Below are 18,816 nucleotides of genomic sequence, written 5' to 3'. Positions count from 1 at the left end.
GGAAAAACAAACAAACAAACAAACAAAAAACGAATCACATTCATATATTAAGACATTTTCGTGACATGTCAGCGCATCTACAGTAATGAAATCTAACGTGATATGAAATGCTGCCTGCTGTCCTGCAGAAAGCCTGGAGACAGAGGGGCTCTGCTTCGTCTTATACTGGGGGGGGGTATTTACCTGGGGAGGAAGAGGAGGAGGAAGAGGAGGGGAGGAAAGCAGGTGAAGATTTCGGGGTCGCAGCTGCGCCGGGGCCGTCTGTTGGTCTGAGAGCGAGGAGGCGGGGGGGTCTGTGATTGGGGGGTGGGGGGAGAGAAGAGGAGGAGGAGGAGGAGGAGGAAGAGGAGTAGCAGCAGATCCGAGGCCCGGCTAGATGTTCTGACAGCACTGCATCTTTGGTTTATTCTCGGTGGGCTGCACCTGGATGTTGACCACGTTGTTGCTAGGCGACATGTCGCTCTCCTGGCGCTCCGACATCTGCTTCTGGGAGACGATGCGGTAGATCTCTGGGAAGAGGAAGAGGAAGAGGAGAGCGCCGGTGTTATTTAGCTCGTGTGAAGTCTTTCGAAATGAGACGCTCGCAGAGAAGAAAGACAAAGAAACAAAGCGAGCCTCCTGGAGGGGGTTTCCGGTTGCTCCTGGTAGTTGCTAGGCGACCGGCAGGAAGCAGGAAGCAGATTGTAAATATACGATGGCAGATGACATTTTCTAATCATGCAACAAAAAAACAAAAGAACTCTTCCCAGGAGCGACTCTTCAGATTTTATTATTTAAACTACGACAAATGAAGTTTTTAATGTTTAAACTAAATTTACAGATTGTCGTCTTCAGTTGGGATTTTTACGCCACTTAAGAATCAGGATAAATAAACCGTGGTGGCCACATGTGGCCCGCGGGCCTCAGGTTGAACACCTCAAAGGAGGAGCATCAGCTGTCACATTTACTTTCTATAAATCAACTAAACTAAATCAAACATGGTTTTTTTTTGCGTATTTTCACGATATTCTCGACGATATTGACAAAATACCGAAAAATATCTGATTATTGATTTTGATTACAGTCAGATTAAACGCAACATTACGGCATCAAATATTCAGAACAAAGGAAACTACTTCTACTTCCTTCTTTATTTTGTAAACAAAGTCATTTTCTGAAGTTTAGTGTCGTTTGTTATTTACGGAGTTTTATTTCATAACGAGTCGATCACCTGAGCGTCCGTTGCTCCGTGTGTGTGTGTGTGTGTGTGTGTGTGTGTGTGTGTGTGTGTGTGTGTGTGTGTGTGTGTGATGATGATGATGATGATGATGATGAAGGCAGCACTGACCTGTCAGGATGGTCTGGAAGGCCGTCTCCACGTTGGTGGAGTCCAGAGCCGACGTCTCCAGGAAAGACAAACCGTTCTTCTCTGCGGAGGTAAAAGAAACAAAGCGGATCGTTCCTCAGATAAAGAGCCGTTACACACAAAACACACAAAACCAGCTACACACAGACTCGTCGCCGTGACACACAACGAGAGGAAAAACACAGCGACCAATCAGAGCCGATAGAAATACGTCTGAAGATTTAGTCCCTCCAGGATTTCAGAGGTTGTTTTGTGGATAAAACTCGTCTAACGTCCGGTAATATGGACTCACTTCCTTTTATTAGAACATTTTATTGTGAAGGCCACATTTTCCCGCAAAATCCCGCCCCTTCCTGCACAGAGTTTGTTTAGGGTGATGAGAGGAGAGGAGGCGGAGCCTTTCTGCTCCTGAGATATTTATATTAATAAAGCGAGTTTAGCTTGAAAAGACTTCTGCTGACAAACAGTTTCGCAGAAAAATTGCAGGATTAAAAAAAAAAAAAATTGTGACCTCACGCAAATATTACGGAGTTTGCTTGAATTTTGCGTTGATTACTGGGATCTCCTGGAGGGACTGAATACGCTCGGACCGGACTGAATGGTCGACCGGTTTCAGGTTCCGCAGACGTTTCGTTGGTTTTCCAGGATCCTCTTAAAGAAAGAAGGAATTCGGGTTGAATAAAAAGTGAAAGCGGTTGGAGGCGGAGTCTCACCGGCGAAGGCGCGGGCCTCGTCGGTCGGGACGGCCCGCAGGTGGCGCAGGTCGCTCTTGTTGCCCACCAGCATGATGACGATGTTGCTGTCGGCGTGATCTCGCAGCTCCTTCAGCCAGCGCTCCACGTTCTCGTAGGTTAGGTGCTTGGCGATGTCGTAGACCAGGAGGGCGCCGACCGCCCCGCGGTAGTACCTGCAAGGGGGGAGGTGGGGGAGAGGGGAGGGGGTCGTCGTCGTCATCATCATCATCATCATCAGAGGAAAACGATGCAGCTGCTCAGGAGTTTGGAAAATAGTCTGATATGTTTCTGAGGCTCGTTGGAGACAATGGAAGGAAACGTGTGTGTGTACTTGTACAACTATCCTTATGAGGACCGTGTTTCATTTTCATTGTTAGACAAAGTGAGGACGTTTTACACAAAGTGAACTGAGCGACGGACTCACGCCGACGTGATGGCGCGGTAACGCTCCTGGCCGGCCGTGTCCCAGATCTGAGCCTTCACCGTCTTGCCGTCCACCTGGATGCTGCGCGTGGCGAACTCCACCCCGATGGTGCTCTTGCTCTCCAGGTTGAACTCGTTGCGGGTGAAGCGGGACAGGAGGTTACTCTTCCCGACCCCCGAATCCCCGATCAGGACCACTGAGTCACAGAGAGGAGGCAACGCTGCGTTATTAAACCTGCATGTTATCGTAATGTACACTTTAATCTGATTATTTATGCTCATTAACAACATTAATATTTATTGTGATGTCAGCACCGATAATGACCTCGAGGATTTTATATATTTTACATTATTACACCCTCACACTGAACTATTTATTTATATATTATTATTGATACTCTAACAAACAGGATGAATACATATTTTGCACTTCAACTTTTTAGGCCTGCAGCTAATAATTACTGTCATAATCAATACCATATTGATCATAATAATATTTAATATCATAAATTTTAAAACAAATGTTCTAACACAGCAGCTGCAGTGTGTCTGAAAGCGTCTCCATGGTTACAAACCACAGTAATATGTTCCTGAATATTTAAAGGTGATCTACTATGTTTATGCCGACATATAAAACTACAACAACAGCTTCATGTTCTTGACTTTAATATTTTTCTGTCATGTCATCAGAAAATATGATGAAATATAACGATCCTTTTAAGGTCGGATCTTCGACCAATTCATCTGATGATTATTAATCATTTCATTGTTTTGTCCACACAAAAAAAAAAGACTGTTATATATTCAGACACACCACGGGGACATCAGGGGACATCAGGGGACGTCTCCACATGTCCCGTCAGCAGACGAAGACGCTGATCATGTGAAACTCTGAACTTTGACCCTTTTAAAAACTGTTCGCCGTTATTCTGCTCACGTGACCTTCGGCTTCATTTACGGCTTCCGACTCTTTTTGTTTTTTCATCTTTAATTGTGTTTTCAGTCTTTGGAAACTGCTGCTGCATTTAAATGTGTCGTTTTATATGTAAGTATCGATGATTAAATCAATTTCAGGGTAAATTTTAAATATTTTATGCTTTTTTTTAATCATAAAAGTAAGATGTTATATCGATCTGTTCGAGATAAACACGTTAATCACGAAAATATTTTATTCCTTTTTGACTCGATATAAAATAATAAAATAATGAATAGCAGCCCAACACATGAACATGTAGCTGGAGATATGTATTTAATAAAAACAATAGAAACCGTTATTACATGCTAATTAATCGTTTGAATGCCACCTTGACGGTGATTGATTGCTGCCACACGGAGCTTTTGTTTACTTCGGCTGGACGTTGTTGTTGTTGTTGTTGTTGTTTTCCGCCGTTATTGATCACCTTACTGATACAGCGTGCTAACCAGCTAGCCTTAACTAGCCGTGATTTCACGGGTAAAACCCGCAGATGCCCCCCCCCCCCCCCCCCGTCCCGGAGGCTCTCAGGACCGTAACACGTTACATCTCGCCCCGGCCGTGTTGCCTCTGCTCGCCGATGAGGACGCCGTGATAACGGGGAACGTGAGGTGTGTCCGCGCCCACCCGACGGGCGAGCTAACACCGGCTAACTGCTAACGACCCAAAAAAAAAAAAAAAAAGAAAGAAAAGGAAAAGACGCCCCGCTGATTTTTATTTATTTAACAAGAAAACAACCGTCAAAGAACCGGAACCTGTCCATCCACCGGTTCGATGAAGGCTGCTCGGAGTCACTCGGTGACGACGGTCCGAGGCGAGCCGACCAGCTGGCCTGTTAGCTCGTCGGCTAACAGCAGCGCACACAGCTACAACAATAAACAGGAAAAAAAAGCACCCCCGTTTTTTTTACCTTTGAACAAATAATCGTACTCGTCATCTCTAGTGCCCATCGTCCCGTTAGGAAATGGTTAGTCCGAGTTGAGTCAGTTTGAAGTACAAAAGACGGCAGATCTGCTGGTTTTACTCCTCCAACGGGGAATCTGTTTGGAAGCCGAACTTCCTCAGTTTCTTCTTCTTCTCCTCTCGGAGGTGAAAAACCCAAAGAAGCGCCCCTCGAAGAACGGAGACATCTAGCGGTCAGACGGAGGTGTGACAACAACCGAGTGATTTGGTTTTCTTTGTGCCGACTTGCGTTTTCTTGACATTACTAAGTAATAGATAAGTAATAACTAAAAGTAATACGTTTCAATAATAAGTAAGGACAACTGGAATCAGGATTTTATTCATTTCGCTGTTGCAACAAGCTGAATATGTTGTTCTGGTACCACATTTAAAGTGATGGCAGCTCCTCTCAGAGGATTTGGAAAAATGTTGACACCTTTTTGAAGCTTGATGTCCAAAGTTAGAGACCTTTCCGAGCCTTAAAAGCTTGTTTAAGTTTAAGTTAAGTCTATTTTTTAGGTCCGTTTCCTGTTTCAGCTCAATGACTTGTGTACAAAATAAAAAACCTTCATTTTAATTCAGTTCAATTCAATAATAAAAAAAAAAGACTCCTGGCATTGAGGAAGTAATGTTACCAAAGTATTAAAAAAATATTGTTTGGACTCTAATAGTAATATTTTAACACAACATAAAGGCTGATGTATGTTATTTGTTTATTTACAGACACAGTATATAAAATGCCTGATGTGAAAATGAAGGATCCTCATTTAATTGAACGTTTCTTTTTTACATCATTTCTTTATTTAGTAGTGGAGTCGTCTGCATATAAGGGGAAAAAAACAATGTCGTTAATACAAAGTAAGAAAAAAGAGGAGAACCAGAACGATGCCTTGAGGATCTCCGCAAGTGATGTCACCTTTATTTCTTCTTGTAATCAGGAAGGAATTTCTTCCATATCATATTCTGCAAACAAAAATAAAATCAGAAAAGAGACGTTAAATAAAAAAATTTTTTTTTAAGGTTTTCAGTAGTATTTGCAACACTGGTTATTATTTTGGACTCACATTTTTACCCCACGTGGATTTGGACTTCTTAATCTTCATGTCCTCCAGAGACTCGTACATGTTGCCTTGAGCAGCGGCGGCCTCGCCGGGGATCTGCTCGTAGGTGTCGTCGGGCCTCTGGGGAACCTCGGCGTACGTGCCGTCGGCCTGCCGGGCCGAACCCCCCCCGGACCTCTCGGAGGTCTGGTACAGCGGGTTCGCCCGCGACACCTCCAGATCTTCGCTCTGCCGCTCCGACCCGGAGCTGCTCGGCCTCGAGCCTTCGCGCGGGGCGTGGAGGGAGTACGTCTGGCAGGTGACCTTCGGAAGAGGAGCGGATGGCGTGAAGGTCGGGCTGCTGAGCTGGTTGGAGTACTCCTCTTCCTCCTCCTCCTCCTCCTCCTCCTGCTCCGTGCTGTTGTTATCCAGCTGCGGTAGAGATCTGCGCCGCTCAGCGTACACGACGCCCGGCGGACCGAGATCTCCGTGATAGTTTGCATCGGTGGAGTGAAACGCGTCTCCATCGGACGTCGGCGTCGTGTTGGTGTTTCCTGGGAGTTTCTCCGCTCTGTCGGAGTCCGTCTGCGTTTCACTCGGACGCAAAGTCGTGTCGGGCAACAATCCACTGAGGGAGAAGCCCAGAGGAAGGCCTCGCTTCGGTACCGGAGGAACACCCTTTAAAGACAAGACAACGGAAACAACAATGACGAAGCTCACCACCGGGTCTATCAGCAAAGCCACGACATGAAATCATCAGCACGCAATCAAACTTAAATGTTTCTTATCAAAAGTGTGTTGTGAGTTTCGAGGCCGTTTTGCTTTTTAGATTTCCATATTCGGCTCCAGTTTCCATCTCACCTGTGAAAGAGACACGGTTCCCGTCAGCTTCCTGGATTTGGTTTTCAGTGGCAGCGCAGGTGGCTGAATCCTCTGATTGTCGCCGGCGTTGCCGTGGCGATGGTTTTTCTGGTCCCACAGATCGCGCAGAGCCATGACACTAACCCCACACTTCCCTTTGGTGTCGTAACTCACCACATCGTACAGCTCGCCGGCGTCCACCTGAAAGATAGCGGTGCCATTGTCTGATTTTATGGCGATAAGCCCGTCTGGCTTCGAAGGGTAAATAAAGTGAGACATGGAAATGATGCAGGCAAATGAAACCGGCGCTGAAGCAATTACAGCTGTTCAGATTTAGAACAGATGAGCAGCTCTGCAGTCGTTTGTGGAAACTGACAGAAAACAAGCCACTCTTTGTTCACCGGAGAAAAACTTTACTGAGAAGAAATCAATTTTATTCATTTATGTAGCACCAAGTCACAACACAAGTTATTTCAGGCCATAACTTTACAATATTGTATGAAGGAACCCAACAATTCACACATTAGCAATAGCTGGGATGAAAAAAAACTCCCCTTTAAAAGAAGAAAGACCTCCAACAATGGAAAGGAGAAATATATTTTTAACATGAAGATAAATCTTCAAAAGTGGAAATGAAAACTCCTTCATAACAGGAAGAAACCTCCAACAGAAGGAAGAAAAAAAACTCTCTTTTAACAGGAAGAAACCTCCAACCGAAGGAAAAACTCTCTTTTAACAGAAGAAACCTCCAACAGAAGGAAAAACTCTCTTTTAGCAGAAGAAACCTCCAACAGAAGGAAAAATTCTCTTTTAACAGGAAGAAACCTCCAACAGAAGGAAAAACTCTCTTTTAACCAAACCTCCAACAGAAGGAAAAACTCTCTTTTAACAGAAGAAACCTCCAACAGAAGGAAAAGCTCTCTTTTAACAGAAGAAACCTCCAACAGAAGGAAAAACTCTCTTTTAACAGAAGAAACCTCCAACAGAAGGAAAAACTCTCTTTTAACAGGAAGAAACCTCCAACCGAAGGAAAAACTCTCTTTTAACAGAAGAAACCTCCAACCGAAGGAAAAACTCTCTTTTAACAGAAGAAACCTCCAACAGAAGGAAAAACTCTCTTTTAACAGAAGAAACCTCCAACAGAAGGAAAAACTCTCTTTTAACAGGAAGTCTCACCTCATAACAGCTGGAGGTCAGGTGCTCTCCGAAGGGCTGGATGGGGCTGACCTTGTAGTGCTCTATCAGCTCGGCGAGGCTGCTGTATGCCTGACAGTCTCCCGATACGACGAACTGCCCGTCGCGATTCTGGGTAATGACGAAATGGCGGCACCGGTCGAGGCCCCTTTTTTTGGGTGAGGCAGTGAAGAGGAATCAGAAAGGCAGGACAGAAACGATCGGATAACGTTGGACAGACGATCAGGCCTCACTTGTAGGACAGGATGTAGCCGATGGCTTTGTCACTGAGTCGGATGAGGAAGCAGCCCAGAGGTTTGTCTCTCAGGAGATCCTCAGCGTCCCTGCAGCAGAGAGCAAAAACAAAAAACAGTGAAATGGACCTGCAGGCAAATTAGATTTAAAAATACCACTGCCATATCATGGTTTCATTTCCTCACGCATCACTCAGAGTGAACAAAGATCTGCTGCTTTATTTAGTCTGGTGTGACCGTTAGCTCGTGGTGGCTAATGACAGCAAATTCGTGAAACCGTAAACTTAGCGGTACACTTTTGCTGACTCTTTTGTTACTGTTACTCTGCGGTATCGTTTTTGACATCACACAAGTAAAATAAAGTACTATTACCGATTATAAAAGTGTTCGTAGCTTCCGGCTCTTAAAAGTGCAGAAGTGTCTTCAGCTGCAATACCAGCGAGTGCCACTAGAGGTCGGCTCCAAAAAGCCTCCGGCTCCATAGACTCCCATTCAACTTCTCTCATCAAATCCAAAGTGAATAAAATGTGTCCATCAGTTATCTCGGTGTTGTTAGCTAAAGTCACACCTTCTTACTAGTTTTCTCATTCATTAGAAAATAAGCTTTAAAAATTTTTTTTTTTAAATGGGGGGGTTGGTCGTGTCTGTTTGATTGACAGGCCTGCTTTGCAGTCAGGTTACAGCTATCGGTGGGTGGGACGTAGTATCGTCAGGTTTCCGATCAGATCGAATCACTTCTTTCCATTTGAACGTGTAGAAATTCTGTAATTCTCATTTTTGACCGCAGGGGTCACTGTTTTGCAAATGTTATGTCACTGCACATCAAATTTGATCTTTCATACATATTTTTGAGATGTCCGGGTAACCCGGATGTAGCTAGGATTTAAAAAATTATCTGAGGTCATGAGTGCAGCATACACATTTCAAACTTTTTTTCATCGTTTGTATCTTTCCTGTTTTTTTGGAGGGTTTTTTTACAATCTATTTCTTATTGGTTTATTCTCATTGATAACAAATATTGTCTAAAAAAAAAAGACTGCAAAGATACATGACCTCACTGGTGGAGGAAATGTTCAGATTCTTTGATGCACAATAGAAATATACTGAAGGTAAAAATCTGTTGTTGAAAATGTCAATTAAGCAAAAGTGTGTAAGTATGTTTTAGCAAACTTTACCGTATCAGAAGAAAAATGGCCTCTGAGTTCACTACCGATGATGTGATGTTTAAACAGCATTTGACTGGTACAGTAGATCAAAGATGAAGCTTATTTAACTTTGACCTCATTCAAAGTTTGATGCAAATTCTTAATCTGCAAAGTAACCAATGACTACGTGGTAGAAGCAAGAAGTAGAAGAAGACTCGACTACTATGAACTGGAAATTATATTCTGTCAGTGCATGTCCTTGCTAACGAACGTTAACCCCCCCACACCCTCACAGTTTCCAGCTCTTCTCAGTGTCGCTTACTTTCTTGCAGCGAGGCCCTGAAACCAGCCGGGGAAGTTGCCGTTGTGCAGGATGAGCGACGCCTGGGTGTCCGTGAACCACCTCAGCACCAGCTCCTTCAGGCCTCCTTCCGGCGGCGGCTCGGCGGCCGGCTTCTTCTCCATCCTTCCCTCCAACTGTCGAGAGGAGTGGAGGCACGGCCGGGCGAGGACGAACGTTCAACTCTCCACAGGAAGAAGGAGAGAGGTACCTGATTTGACTATTCCCGCCGGCCGTCCTCCCTCATCTGAATAGTGGTATTGTTCCAGTTTATCCAGTTCATCTACCGGCTGACTCATCGACCTCCCACTCACTTCACTATCTTGCATTTCTAATCCCAGATTGAGCGTCAACATAACATGTAAAATATTTTATCATATTTGTTTGCACACCTCAGTTTGACAGTTCTGTTTATTCTAAACCTTTTATTTGAATGAAGAATTTCATAAGCAAATTTAGAATAACGTGTTTTTTTTTTCAAACAAACCCATCCTAAGTGCTACTATCAGAGTCAGACAGTCTAACATAACAATGTGTTTGCAGGTCAGGTATGAGCAAGAAATCAATAAATAATCATTTAAAAAGACAGCGGCATTAGGACAGATAATTAAAATGAATGTAAAACCAGGGCGTAAACAAATAGTCGCCTACATTTATTACAGAGACTGATTAAAGAAATTTAATTCAAATCATATCCCTTCGATTTCAATTTTTCTCATGTCAATCATGACTCTTCCGTGCTCACAAAGGTCAGTTATGGAGTCCCACAAGGTTCGATGCTCGGCCCGATACGCATTTCACCGTATACATGCTTCCTTTAGTTGATTATTATGAGGAACCACTGCATGAACGTCCGTCGTTATGCAGATGACACCGATCGGTCAGAGAAACTTCAAGAATAACTAAAAGATATAAAGGTCTGCATGGATGACCGGTAATTTTTCTAAATGCAGACAAAACTGAAGTTATTGTATTTGGAGTTAAACGCCTCCAAAATGTCTTTATGCAACCGCATAGTCACTCGAAATGACATTGAGATTTAATGTCCTTCGAATCACACGTAAAGCAAAGTCTCTATCAGACCCCTTTCTTTCATTTATGTAACGTTGAATACGTACGTTGAATATGTCCAATTAGAAACAAGCTGGAGTGGTTCCGCATACCTTCTAACGTTCTAAAAAAATTAGCCACGTTTGAAACTATACCAGAAAATTTCAATGTTTTAGATGAAAACCTGGTAATTATTCATAAAACCAAATAAAATACATTGTTTAAGTATTTGACACATTGATTTTTTTGTAATATAGCAAATTGGCTGATCCAGTGTAGTAAATGCTTTTTGATGTATTGGTAAAATAAAATAAAAGTGTCATAACTCTCAAACATCCTGTTTCAGAATGATGCTGAAAAACGTCATTAAAAACGTAATTCTTTATTATTAGGATGTCCCAATAACTCTTTAAACATCGATCCAAATCTCTGCAGCGAGCACTGACAGGATTTAGCAAAAGACAAATAATAAATTCTCCTTTAGCTCCACAAAATCAATTATAGAATATAAAATTAAAAACGGTTTATTTCCATTCACTGCAGCAGGCAGCTGCACGCGAGGCAACAGGTGTCATAGTTAAAAGCGCGAGCTGACCAGATGGTCCGACCAAGACGAGAGCGCGCGCTGCGAGACGTTTTGAAGCCAAACACTCATTTGTACCATGGCAAATTAAAGTTTTCTTGATATCCGAGTCTGATTCAAAGCTTTTGAGAGAATTAACTGAGTCTTTACGGGGACGTTATCAATTCGGCGTCAAATAAACGCGTCTAAAACCATCTTTAAATTAAGATTTCTCACTTTTTATCACGTTAAATTAACAAAATGGAAAAAGTAATATTCAAATTAACTGTTCTGCGGCTGATCTCATTAAACCTCAGACCTCATAGGGAAAACTGCAGTGATCACGATTTCCAAAAATCAACAAACTTCACGTGTGCTGAAAAGCAGCAACAACCTTAAATTCGTCGTTTTCTGAATGGAGTTCTGAATGGGGCTGAGGGGCGGGATGTGTTTGGACATTAGGAAGTCCTCGTGGTGTATTGAACGCAGCACCGGGGACGGACACGGGGACACAGGAGGACACGGTGTTCACGACCGAAACGTGGATTAATGATCAAAACGGTGAGACTTTCTAAACACTCTGGTGTCCAGCATTAACGAGACTCTCAAAGTTTGTCACGTTGGTTAATATTTACAGCACAAAACAGTTTGCAACTGCAATTACATTTTCAAAAAAACATAAATTCACTTTCAATTATTAACACTGTCCATGACTCTTAATTTAACATTGTATGATGTAAACAACTGTGGAAACTTTTTTCGGGCTGTGAAATAACTGTCTTTTTTTTTTTTTTTTTTTAAAAAAATTGAATTTCAGGTTAACAGATAAAACTGAAGAACTATTCTGACCGTGAACAGAAAAGTGAAGATGGATTTATTCAAGCAGCAGAAAGTGGAGGATTTCTATGAAATCGGTGAAGAGCTGGGAAGGTACAGACATGCATTTATCTAAAGTTTTATTTAAATCAGAATTCAAACAAGGGCAGTTGATGCAAACAGGATTATAATAACAGCAATAAACTATTTCTGCAGCACCTTTCATACAAGAAATGCAAAACATATAAAGGAACATAAGAGGATTAACTTCTCCATTTGTTGCTGGATGCCAATTGACCTCCAATAAAGATCAACCAGCACTACAGAGCTGAAATTAATTAGTTTTTCAGTTCATGTGTCAATGGAAACCATTTTTTTAAATAACTGATTAAGTCCTTTTTAAGCACAAACTCTTACAATAACTCTTAAATGTTTCAGGTTGTAAACTCCAAAAATGTGTGGGATTTTGACTGTTGGTCAAGTTGAAGTGAAGTTAACTTGGATTTAAGGGAATAATAATGAACATATTTCACTATTTTCTGACATTTCATACACTAAACAATAAACGGGTTGCAGTCTTACTTCTCTGATAGAATAACATGACCTCGCCTTGTTTTATTTACTCTAAATTGATTAAAGAAATGAAATAAAACACCACATTACAACAAAATAAAATAAAGTACTTCAAATCTTTAAACTAGATTTCGACACCGGATCCTTTTTCAAGATGGAAATCTGTTGTTCTGCACATTTCTAACAAATTTGTGATAAAGGTAGTGAAAAATAAAGGAAATAAAAGGGGATACAAGTGTAAATAACCAACATTTTAGCATCCTGAATCACCCCACTAATCATGGGAAACTCACTTGTGTGAATTTATTTGGTATTTTAACTCCTGCTTTGTTTATTTACAGACATTTACAGAAAAACCTTGTGAAGAATATTTAAAGAAATGTGCAGGAACAGAAAAGAGACTCTTGGTTTTGCTGCTGGTGTCGAATATGTGAGAATTATTTGTATTTTCTTCAGTCGAATTTCTTATAAAATTCATGATAGCGGATTATTTAGAGTGAATTATTTGAAAAAGCACATCGGTCACTGTACAGTGCAACAACATGAAAATGACACTGAATCATTAACTGCATCCAACAAATCCTCTCTGCACCTGTGAAAAGTCTTTTTATTCTCACAACTTCCTCTACGACTCGATGACGTGAATAATTTTCTAATGTTTCTATAAAGAAACAAACAAAAAGCTGCGTGTGTGTTTGTGTTTGGCTGCAGAATTGCTGCCGTGTGTTTGTCGGGTCGGAGGCAACTGTTCAGGCACGTCAAGCTGCTTTTTAAAGGCCTCTTCTATCTTTAGCAGATCTGTTCTCAGACCAGGAAGTGAAGTGTTGGCTTACAAACCTTTCAGAAAAAGGAAAAAAAACCAGATGCAGCTGCGGAGTCAAACGGCCCCATTTGAATTTTAAATGATGCTTTTTTTACACGATGTGTTTGGTCGTCTGGTGTCTTGTGAGTGCCAGACTTTTATCTCTGCAGCAGAATATGTGCGACGCTATAAATAGAGGCGGGAAAAATGTGAGTGACGAACTGGAATCAGATGGCGGCCATACATGTTGCTGTGAGGTGATTCAGTGAGCAGCAAAAAACTAAATAAAATAAGGACACAACTTGTGGATACTGCGTGACTATATGTCTGAACCTCAGACTGGATATAAAAGAGTTCGTAGCTTCAGGTCTGTAAAATGGTTCTGATCCAGAAGTGTCTTCAGCTGCAATACCAGCGAGTGCCACTAGAGGTCGGCTCCAAAAAGCCTCCGGCTCCATAGACTCCCATTCAACTTCTCTCATCAAATCCAAAGTGAATAAAATGTGTCCATCAGTTATCTCGGTGTTGTTAGCTAAAGTCACTCCTTCTTCTTAGTTTTCTGGAGGTCCATCTGAAAATAATCCCTCATTCATTAGAAAAGAAGATTCAAGAAGACCTGTTTTTGGGGGCGTGTCTGTTTGATTGACAGGCCTGTGGTGCAGTCAGGTTACAGCTATCGGTGGGCGGGACGTAGTATCATCAGGTTTCCAATCAGATCGAGTCAGATCCACCGCTGGCTCCTCCCCCAGCTCGTCCAAATATGGTCACTTAATTATGGCTATTATTGTAATTTCTTTTTTGACACCGATTTTTCACAACTCTGACTTTTTGTTGTGTCAGCGGGCAGTTCGCCATCGTGAAGCAGTGCCGGGAGAAGAGCAGCGGCCGAGAGTTCGCCGCCAAGTTCATCAAGAAGCGTCGTAGCATGGCGAGCAGCCGCGGCGTGCGGCGGGAGGAGATCGAGCGGGAGGTCGACATCCTGCGGCAGATCCGCCACGCCAACATCGTCACGCTGCACGACGTCTACGAGAACCGCACCGACGTGGTGCTCGTCCTGGAGCTGTGAGTTCGCCATCAACGCTTTACTGATGCTCGTTATTAAACTCTCAAACTCACAGAGACAAAAATGACCAAACAATGACCATTTTGTGCGTTTGTTATGTTCTTTTCACTTTAGTGTCTCTTTATTGTCATTCTGCACCACTTTGTGTTGTTGATGAGGTCAGAGGTCAGAGGTCAGACTGGATGTAGCGGATAAAAGTTAGGGAGCTGCAGTTTTATTTTCATGTCAAATTATTAGAGTTTGTTTTTAACCTTTTAATAAGAAGTGAAAAGAGGGGTAACTGTTAAAGTGTGTGTGTGTGTGTGTGTGTGTGTGTGTGTGTGTGTGTGTGTGTGTGTGTGTGTGTGTGTGTGTGTGTGTGTGTGTGTGTGTGTGTGTGTGTGTGTGTGTGTGTGTGTGTGTGTGTGTGTGTTTCAGGGTCTCTGGCGGTGAGCTCTTTGACTTCCTGGCCCAGAAGGAGTCTCTGAGCGAGGAGGAGGCGACTCAGTTCATCAAGCAGATCCTGGAGGGCGTGAACTACCTGCACGCCCGGAAGATCGCCCACTTCGACCTGAAGGTTGGAGACGATGACATCACACACACACACACACACACACACACACACACACACACACACACACACACTGCTCGTCACATTTCTGAACCGTAGAGACGTCGACCAGTCGCTATGTGACGCGGTGATTTTGGGTCATGAAGCGGTGACCAATGATTCAGCATTATTTGACAAACCCAGTTTATGGTTTCTGTGCTTCTAAGCAGCTTTGAACAACATGAATAGAAACTGTGTGAAGTCTCATTTGTGTTTTTTTTCACTGGTTAAACGTCCGTCTGTCTTCTGCAGCCGGAGAACATCATGCTGCTGGACAAGAACGTCCCGCTGCCGAGAATCAAGCTCATCGACTTCGGACTCGCCCACAAGATCGAAGCCGGCGTGGAGTTCAAGAACATCTTCGGGACGCCGGAGTTCGTAGGTGAGACGAGTTCGTTTGTTTCCGTGCAGGGAGGAAACATCGATTTTAATTTGAACGTCTTTACACTGGTTACCAGAAACAATAAGGATCCCTCAGTTTCACCATGTTTAATGTTCCTCAGGTCAAACAGCCCAGAAAAAAACGGTATTCAATAGTTACAATTCAAAACTCTGGAATAGTGAAAAGAAATAAAATAGTAAGAAAAAGAAAAAAGGGAAACCACAATGTAATTTTAAATAAAACCAAATAAAAGAAATCATAAACAAACAAACAAAAAATCAAAAAAGAGAGTAAAATTAATATTAAAGAGAAATATAAAAATAACACACAAATTAAATGAATAATAAAGAAAACGTTGGTTTGTTTTTTTTTAAATAAAATTGAATAAAAAACAAAAATACATAATGAAAAAAAAAAGGTAGGCTACTCTTAAAGAAAATTTTTAATTAAATTCAAATAAAAAATACATTAATAAATTAGATAAACGTTACTCTAATATTTAATAAAACTAAAAATACTTAATAAATTAAAAAAGGTACCCTAAAATAATAAAAAAAATTTAAAAAAAAACACGTGATCCATAAAATAAAAAATACTCTTAAAGATAAAAAACTAATAAAAAAAATTAATTATAAAAAAGTGAAACGAGACTAAAAACAGAAAAGTAGGATCACAACATGGAGGAGCTGTCTGCGTTGATATTTTGCTTCAGTGGATCAGATTTAACATTAATTAATAAAATTATGCAGGCAGAAGTTATATTTAATGAATCTGGAGCTTCGGTCTCAGGGCCCCTGCAGGTCTCGGGGGCCCCTGCAGGTCTCGGGGGCCCCTGCAGGTCTCGGGGGCCCCTGCAGGTCTCGGGGGCCCTCGGCTCCTTTTACCTGCCGTCAGGTGAGTCAGAGTGAAGATTTCACACTTCTGTTTTCCCTTTTTCAGCTCCGGAGATCGTGAACTACGAGCCGCTGGGTTTGGAGGCCGACATGTGGAGCGTCGGCGTCATCACATACATCCTGCAAGTGAACGCAGACGTCCCGAACGTTACGATAAAAAAAAAAAAAAAAACACGTTAAAAAAAACTCCTTAATGAACTCCCGTCTTTACGTTTCCGTCCAGGCTGAGCGGAGCCTCTCCTTTCCTGGGGGAGACCAAGCAGGACACGCTGGGCAACATCACGGCCATCAACTACGAGTTCGACGAGGAGTTCTTCTGCCACACCAGCGAGCCGGCCAAGAAGTTCATCAGCCAGCTGCTGGAGAAGGACAAGAAGTGAGAGCTCCGTCATCGGGAACTCCGGTTTTAATTCTGTAGCGCTGACTCATCTGTTTCTGTCTCGTAGGAAAAGATTAACCATTCAGGACGCTCTCAACCACCCCTGGATCAAGGTAAAGTCCAAGAAGTCTCCGCAGACTTCCACAAAAACACAAACGGTCGTGAGGTGTGAATCAGGACAAAGTTATAAAAACCTTTTTCTGAAGTTTCGGTGTGAAAGGAAACGAGACTGAAACCTTCATAGATCAACGTCTAAAACCAAAGAAAACCTTCAGGTCTCACGGCTCCATTTAACGGTCGCTGACTCTCCTTTTCTTTCTTTTTCCGAATCTTTCAAGTCCAACGAGCACAAGGAGGAGAATAAAACGCGCGAGCCGAAGAAGCGCGAGCGCCGTCAGCTGAAGACGAAGCGCCTGCGGGAGTACACCATCAAGTCGCACTCCAGCATGCCGCCCAACAACACCTACGTGAACTTCGAGCGCTTCGCCCAGGTGGTGGAGGACATCGACCGGATGGAGAGCTCCTTCGCCGGCCTGGCGGCGGCGCACGACGGCCTGCAGGAGGACGTCGACGCCATGGCGTCCGCCTACAACGAGAAGGAGGCGTGGTACAAGGAGGAGAGCGAGGCCGTGCGCCACGAGCTCTCGCAGATCCGCTACGAGTTCCGCAAGGTGGAGGCGCTGAAGAGGAGCCTGCAGGACGACGTGCGGGCGTTCGGCCGCGGCCTCGTCGCCGTCGGCGACCGATACCGGGAGCGCCAGGGTCGCTTCGACGCCCTGCGGCTGGAGCTCAGCGACGAGCTGAAGTGGGTGCAGGAGGCGATGATGTCGTTCCCCGCGGACGGAGGAGGCGGAGGGGGAGGCGGAGGGGGAGGTGGAGGAGGGGGTTCCCCAACTGCAGCTTCGCCACCGTCTTCAACAACGACTTGAACGAGGCCCTGAAGGAGCTGCTGAACCGATCCTGTGGCGGAGAGCTGCTGTCCGGCGTCAACCTGGACTTCACGGAGACCGGACAGCAGAGGTGAACGTCAGGACAGAAGAACACCGAAACGTCCTCGAGGCCGCAGACGAAAAGGACAACCGTGAAGAGACGTTTGACGCGGATAGTTTCAGAGTGTCGACCGTTGAACGTCACGAGGACGTATTTAAAGTGACGTCTCTTCGTCAACGCCAACGGGACCGCTGCTACGGGAACGTTTGTCATTTCATCGTAAAACCTGAAACTGGAGCAGAGAAACGTTCCATTTTTGGGGTCAAACTCTGGAAATGGTCGACGGTTTTTCGCTAAATTTGCTGTTTGTTAGTTTTGTTAGCGGGTCGTTGGCGATGTTAGCTGTTTTTAACTTGAGTTTAAGTGTCTTTAGCAAATTTAGCGGTTAGTTTAGTTGTTTGTTAGCTTTGTCAGCTCTTTTTTTTCACAGGTTTTTAGTGAAATTGTTAACATTGTTAGGATGTTGTAAGCGATGTTAGCTGTTCGTTAACTTGAGTTTCTCTTTTTTTTTTTTATCAAAATTAGCTGTTTGTTAACTTTGTTAGCTGTTTTTTTTCGCAGGTAGGTTTTTAGCGATATTGTTAACTATGTTAGCAGGTTGTTAGCTATTTGTTAACTTGAGTTTAGCTGTTTTTCTTTTTGCAAAATGATCTGTTTGTGAACTGTGGCGCCATGGCAACAGGGTCCTCCAACACGACATCACACCCAGGAGTTTCTTGCCCCGTTACTCATCAGATTGGACTTCTTTCTGTTGCCCTAAAACTTCGATCCCGATGTTTCTCTGCTCCATTTTCAGGTCCGCGGTTGAAATCACTAAACGTTCACGTACCGGCGTCACGTTAACGAGAGACGACGCGACGAGAGCCTTTCGGTTTCACTTTTAGAAAAGTGTCATGTTGTTGTTGCTTTTTTTCATATTTTGTCTATAAAGTAGAGACTCACAAATCTTCTAAGTCCTCCTCCAACAACAACAAACCTGAGAGTCCAAAGAACAGAAACGCTGCAGAGCTTTTAGTCTTTTTCTTTGTAAAAGAAAAAAAAAAAAAGAATTAACGTGAAGTGCACTTCAAAAAACAACAAACATCAAACCTGCAGGTGGTTTTAAAGACACTGTCGTATTTATGTCAACTTTATGTTTCCATAGAAGCATTTCACATTAAAACCAGACGCTGCAACGTGCAACCGATAGGAAACGGTGTGTTTGCGTGTCATTTCTGTGTCAGCTCTCTTTTATCAACACATAAAATACACTAAAAAATACCAACAAAACCCCACAGTAAACGTAAAGTGTTCCAGAGATATAAGATGTGAAGTGAGACTGTGTGTCTGCACTGAAGAGATAACCAGAAAAAACCCTCTTCAGGAACTGTTTACCACAACATCAAGTCACCACGGAGGAAATCCTTATCAGTATAATGACATAATAATAATAATAATAATAACAGAACTCCAAGCCAAGTAAATGCATACAAATGAATGCATAAAAA

At 43.0% G+C, this 18,816-nt stretch overlaps 3 protein-coding genes across 3 annotated transcripts in view; 1 reads left to right on the top strand and 2 right to left on the bottom strand.

Moving 5' to 3' along the window:
- LOC138631164 (ras-related protein Rab-11A) overlaps positions 1 to 4,553 on the bottom strand; it is a 6,109-nt gene extending 1,556 nt beyond the window's left edge. Inside the window, exons 1-5 of the mRNA XM_069715951.1 lie at positions 4,386 to 4,553; positions 2,504 to 2,699; positions 2,059 to 2,252; positions 1,328 to 1,408; positions 1 to 509 (exon numbers count right to left, since the gene is read on the bottom strand). The exon at positions 1 to 509 is cut by the window's left edge and continues 1,556 nt beyond it. Of these exons, the coding sequence (XP_069572052.1) occupies positions 373 to 509; positions 1,328 to 1,408; positions 2,059 to 2,252; positions 2,504 to 2,699; positions 4,386 to 4,425 (648 nt within the window). The 5' untranslated portion in view covers positions 4,426 to 4,553 and the 3' untranslated portion in view covers positions 1 to 372. The remainder of the gene's footprint in view (positions 510 to 1,327; positions 1,409 to 2,058; positions 2,253 to 2,503; positions 2,700 to 4,385) is intronic.
- Positions 4,554 to 5,216: 663 nt separating this feature from the next.
- Positions 5,217 to 9,466, bottom strand: sh2d7 (SH2 domain containing 7). Its single transcript, XM_069715939.1, has 6 exons — positions 9,213 to 9,466; positions 7,746 to 7,835; positions 7,495 to 7,660; positions 6,319 to 6,519; positions 5,482 to 6,135; positions 5,217 to 5,380 (listed from the first exon to the last, which is right to left on the bottom strand). Exons 1-6 carry the CDS (start codon positions 9,353 to 9,355, stop codon positions 5,336 to 5,338), a joined length of 1,299 nt encoding a protein of 432 aa, XP_069572040.1. The 5' UTR covers positions 9,356 to 9,466; the 3' UTR covers positions 5,217 to 5,335.
- Positions 9,467 to 11,341: 1,875 nt separating this feature from the next.
- On the top strand, positions 11,342 to 18,513 carry dapk2a (death-associated protein kinase 2a). The gene is given in 10 exon segments (XM_069715999.1): positions 11,342 to 11,403; positions 11,660 to 11,772; positions 13,874 to 14,095; positions 14,514 to 14,652; positions 14,938 to 15,067; positions 16,007 to 16,082; positions 16,184 to 16,336; positions 16,407 to 16,452; positions 16,678 to 17,220; positions 17,223 to 18,513. Coding segments are annotated over 9 exon segments (1,512 nt in total). The 5' UTR covers positions 11,342 to 11,403; positions 11,660 to 11,710; the 3' UTR covers positions 17,364 to 18,513.
- Positions 18,514 to 18,816: the final 303 nt, after the last annotated feature.

The sequence above is a fragment of the Brachyistius frenatus genome, unplaced genomic scaffold (assembly GCF_029030835.1).
Source record: "Brachyistius frenatus isolate BFR_SWC_R1_liver_20210118 unplaced genomic scaffold, ASM2903083v1 Contig_150, whole genome shotgun sequence".
Lineage (NCBI taxonomy): Eukaryota > Metazoa > Chordata > Actinopteri > Embiotocidae > Brachyistius > Brachyistius frenatus.
Note: the sequence above shows the minus strand (reverse complement) of the source record. Positions and strands in the feature narration are given on the sequence as shown.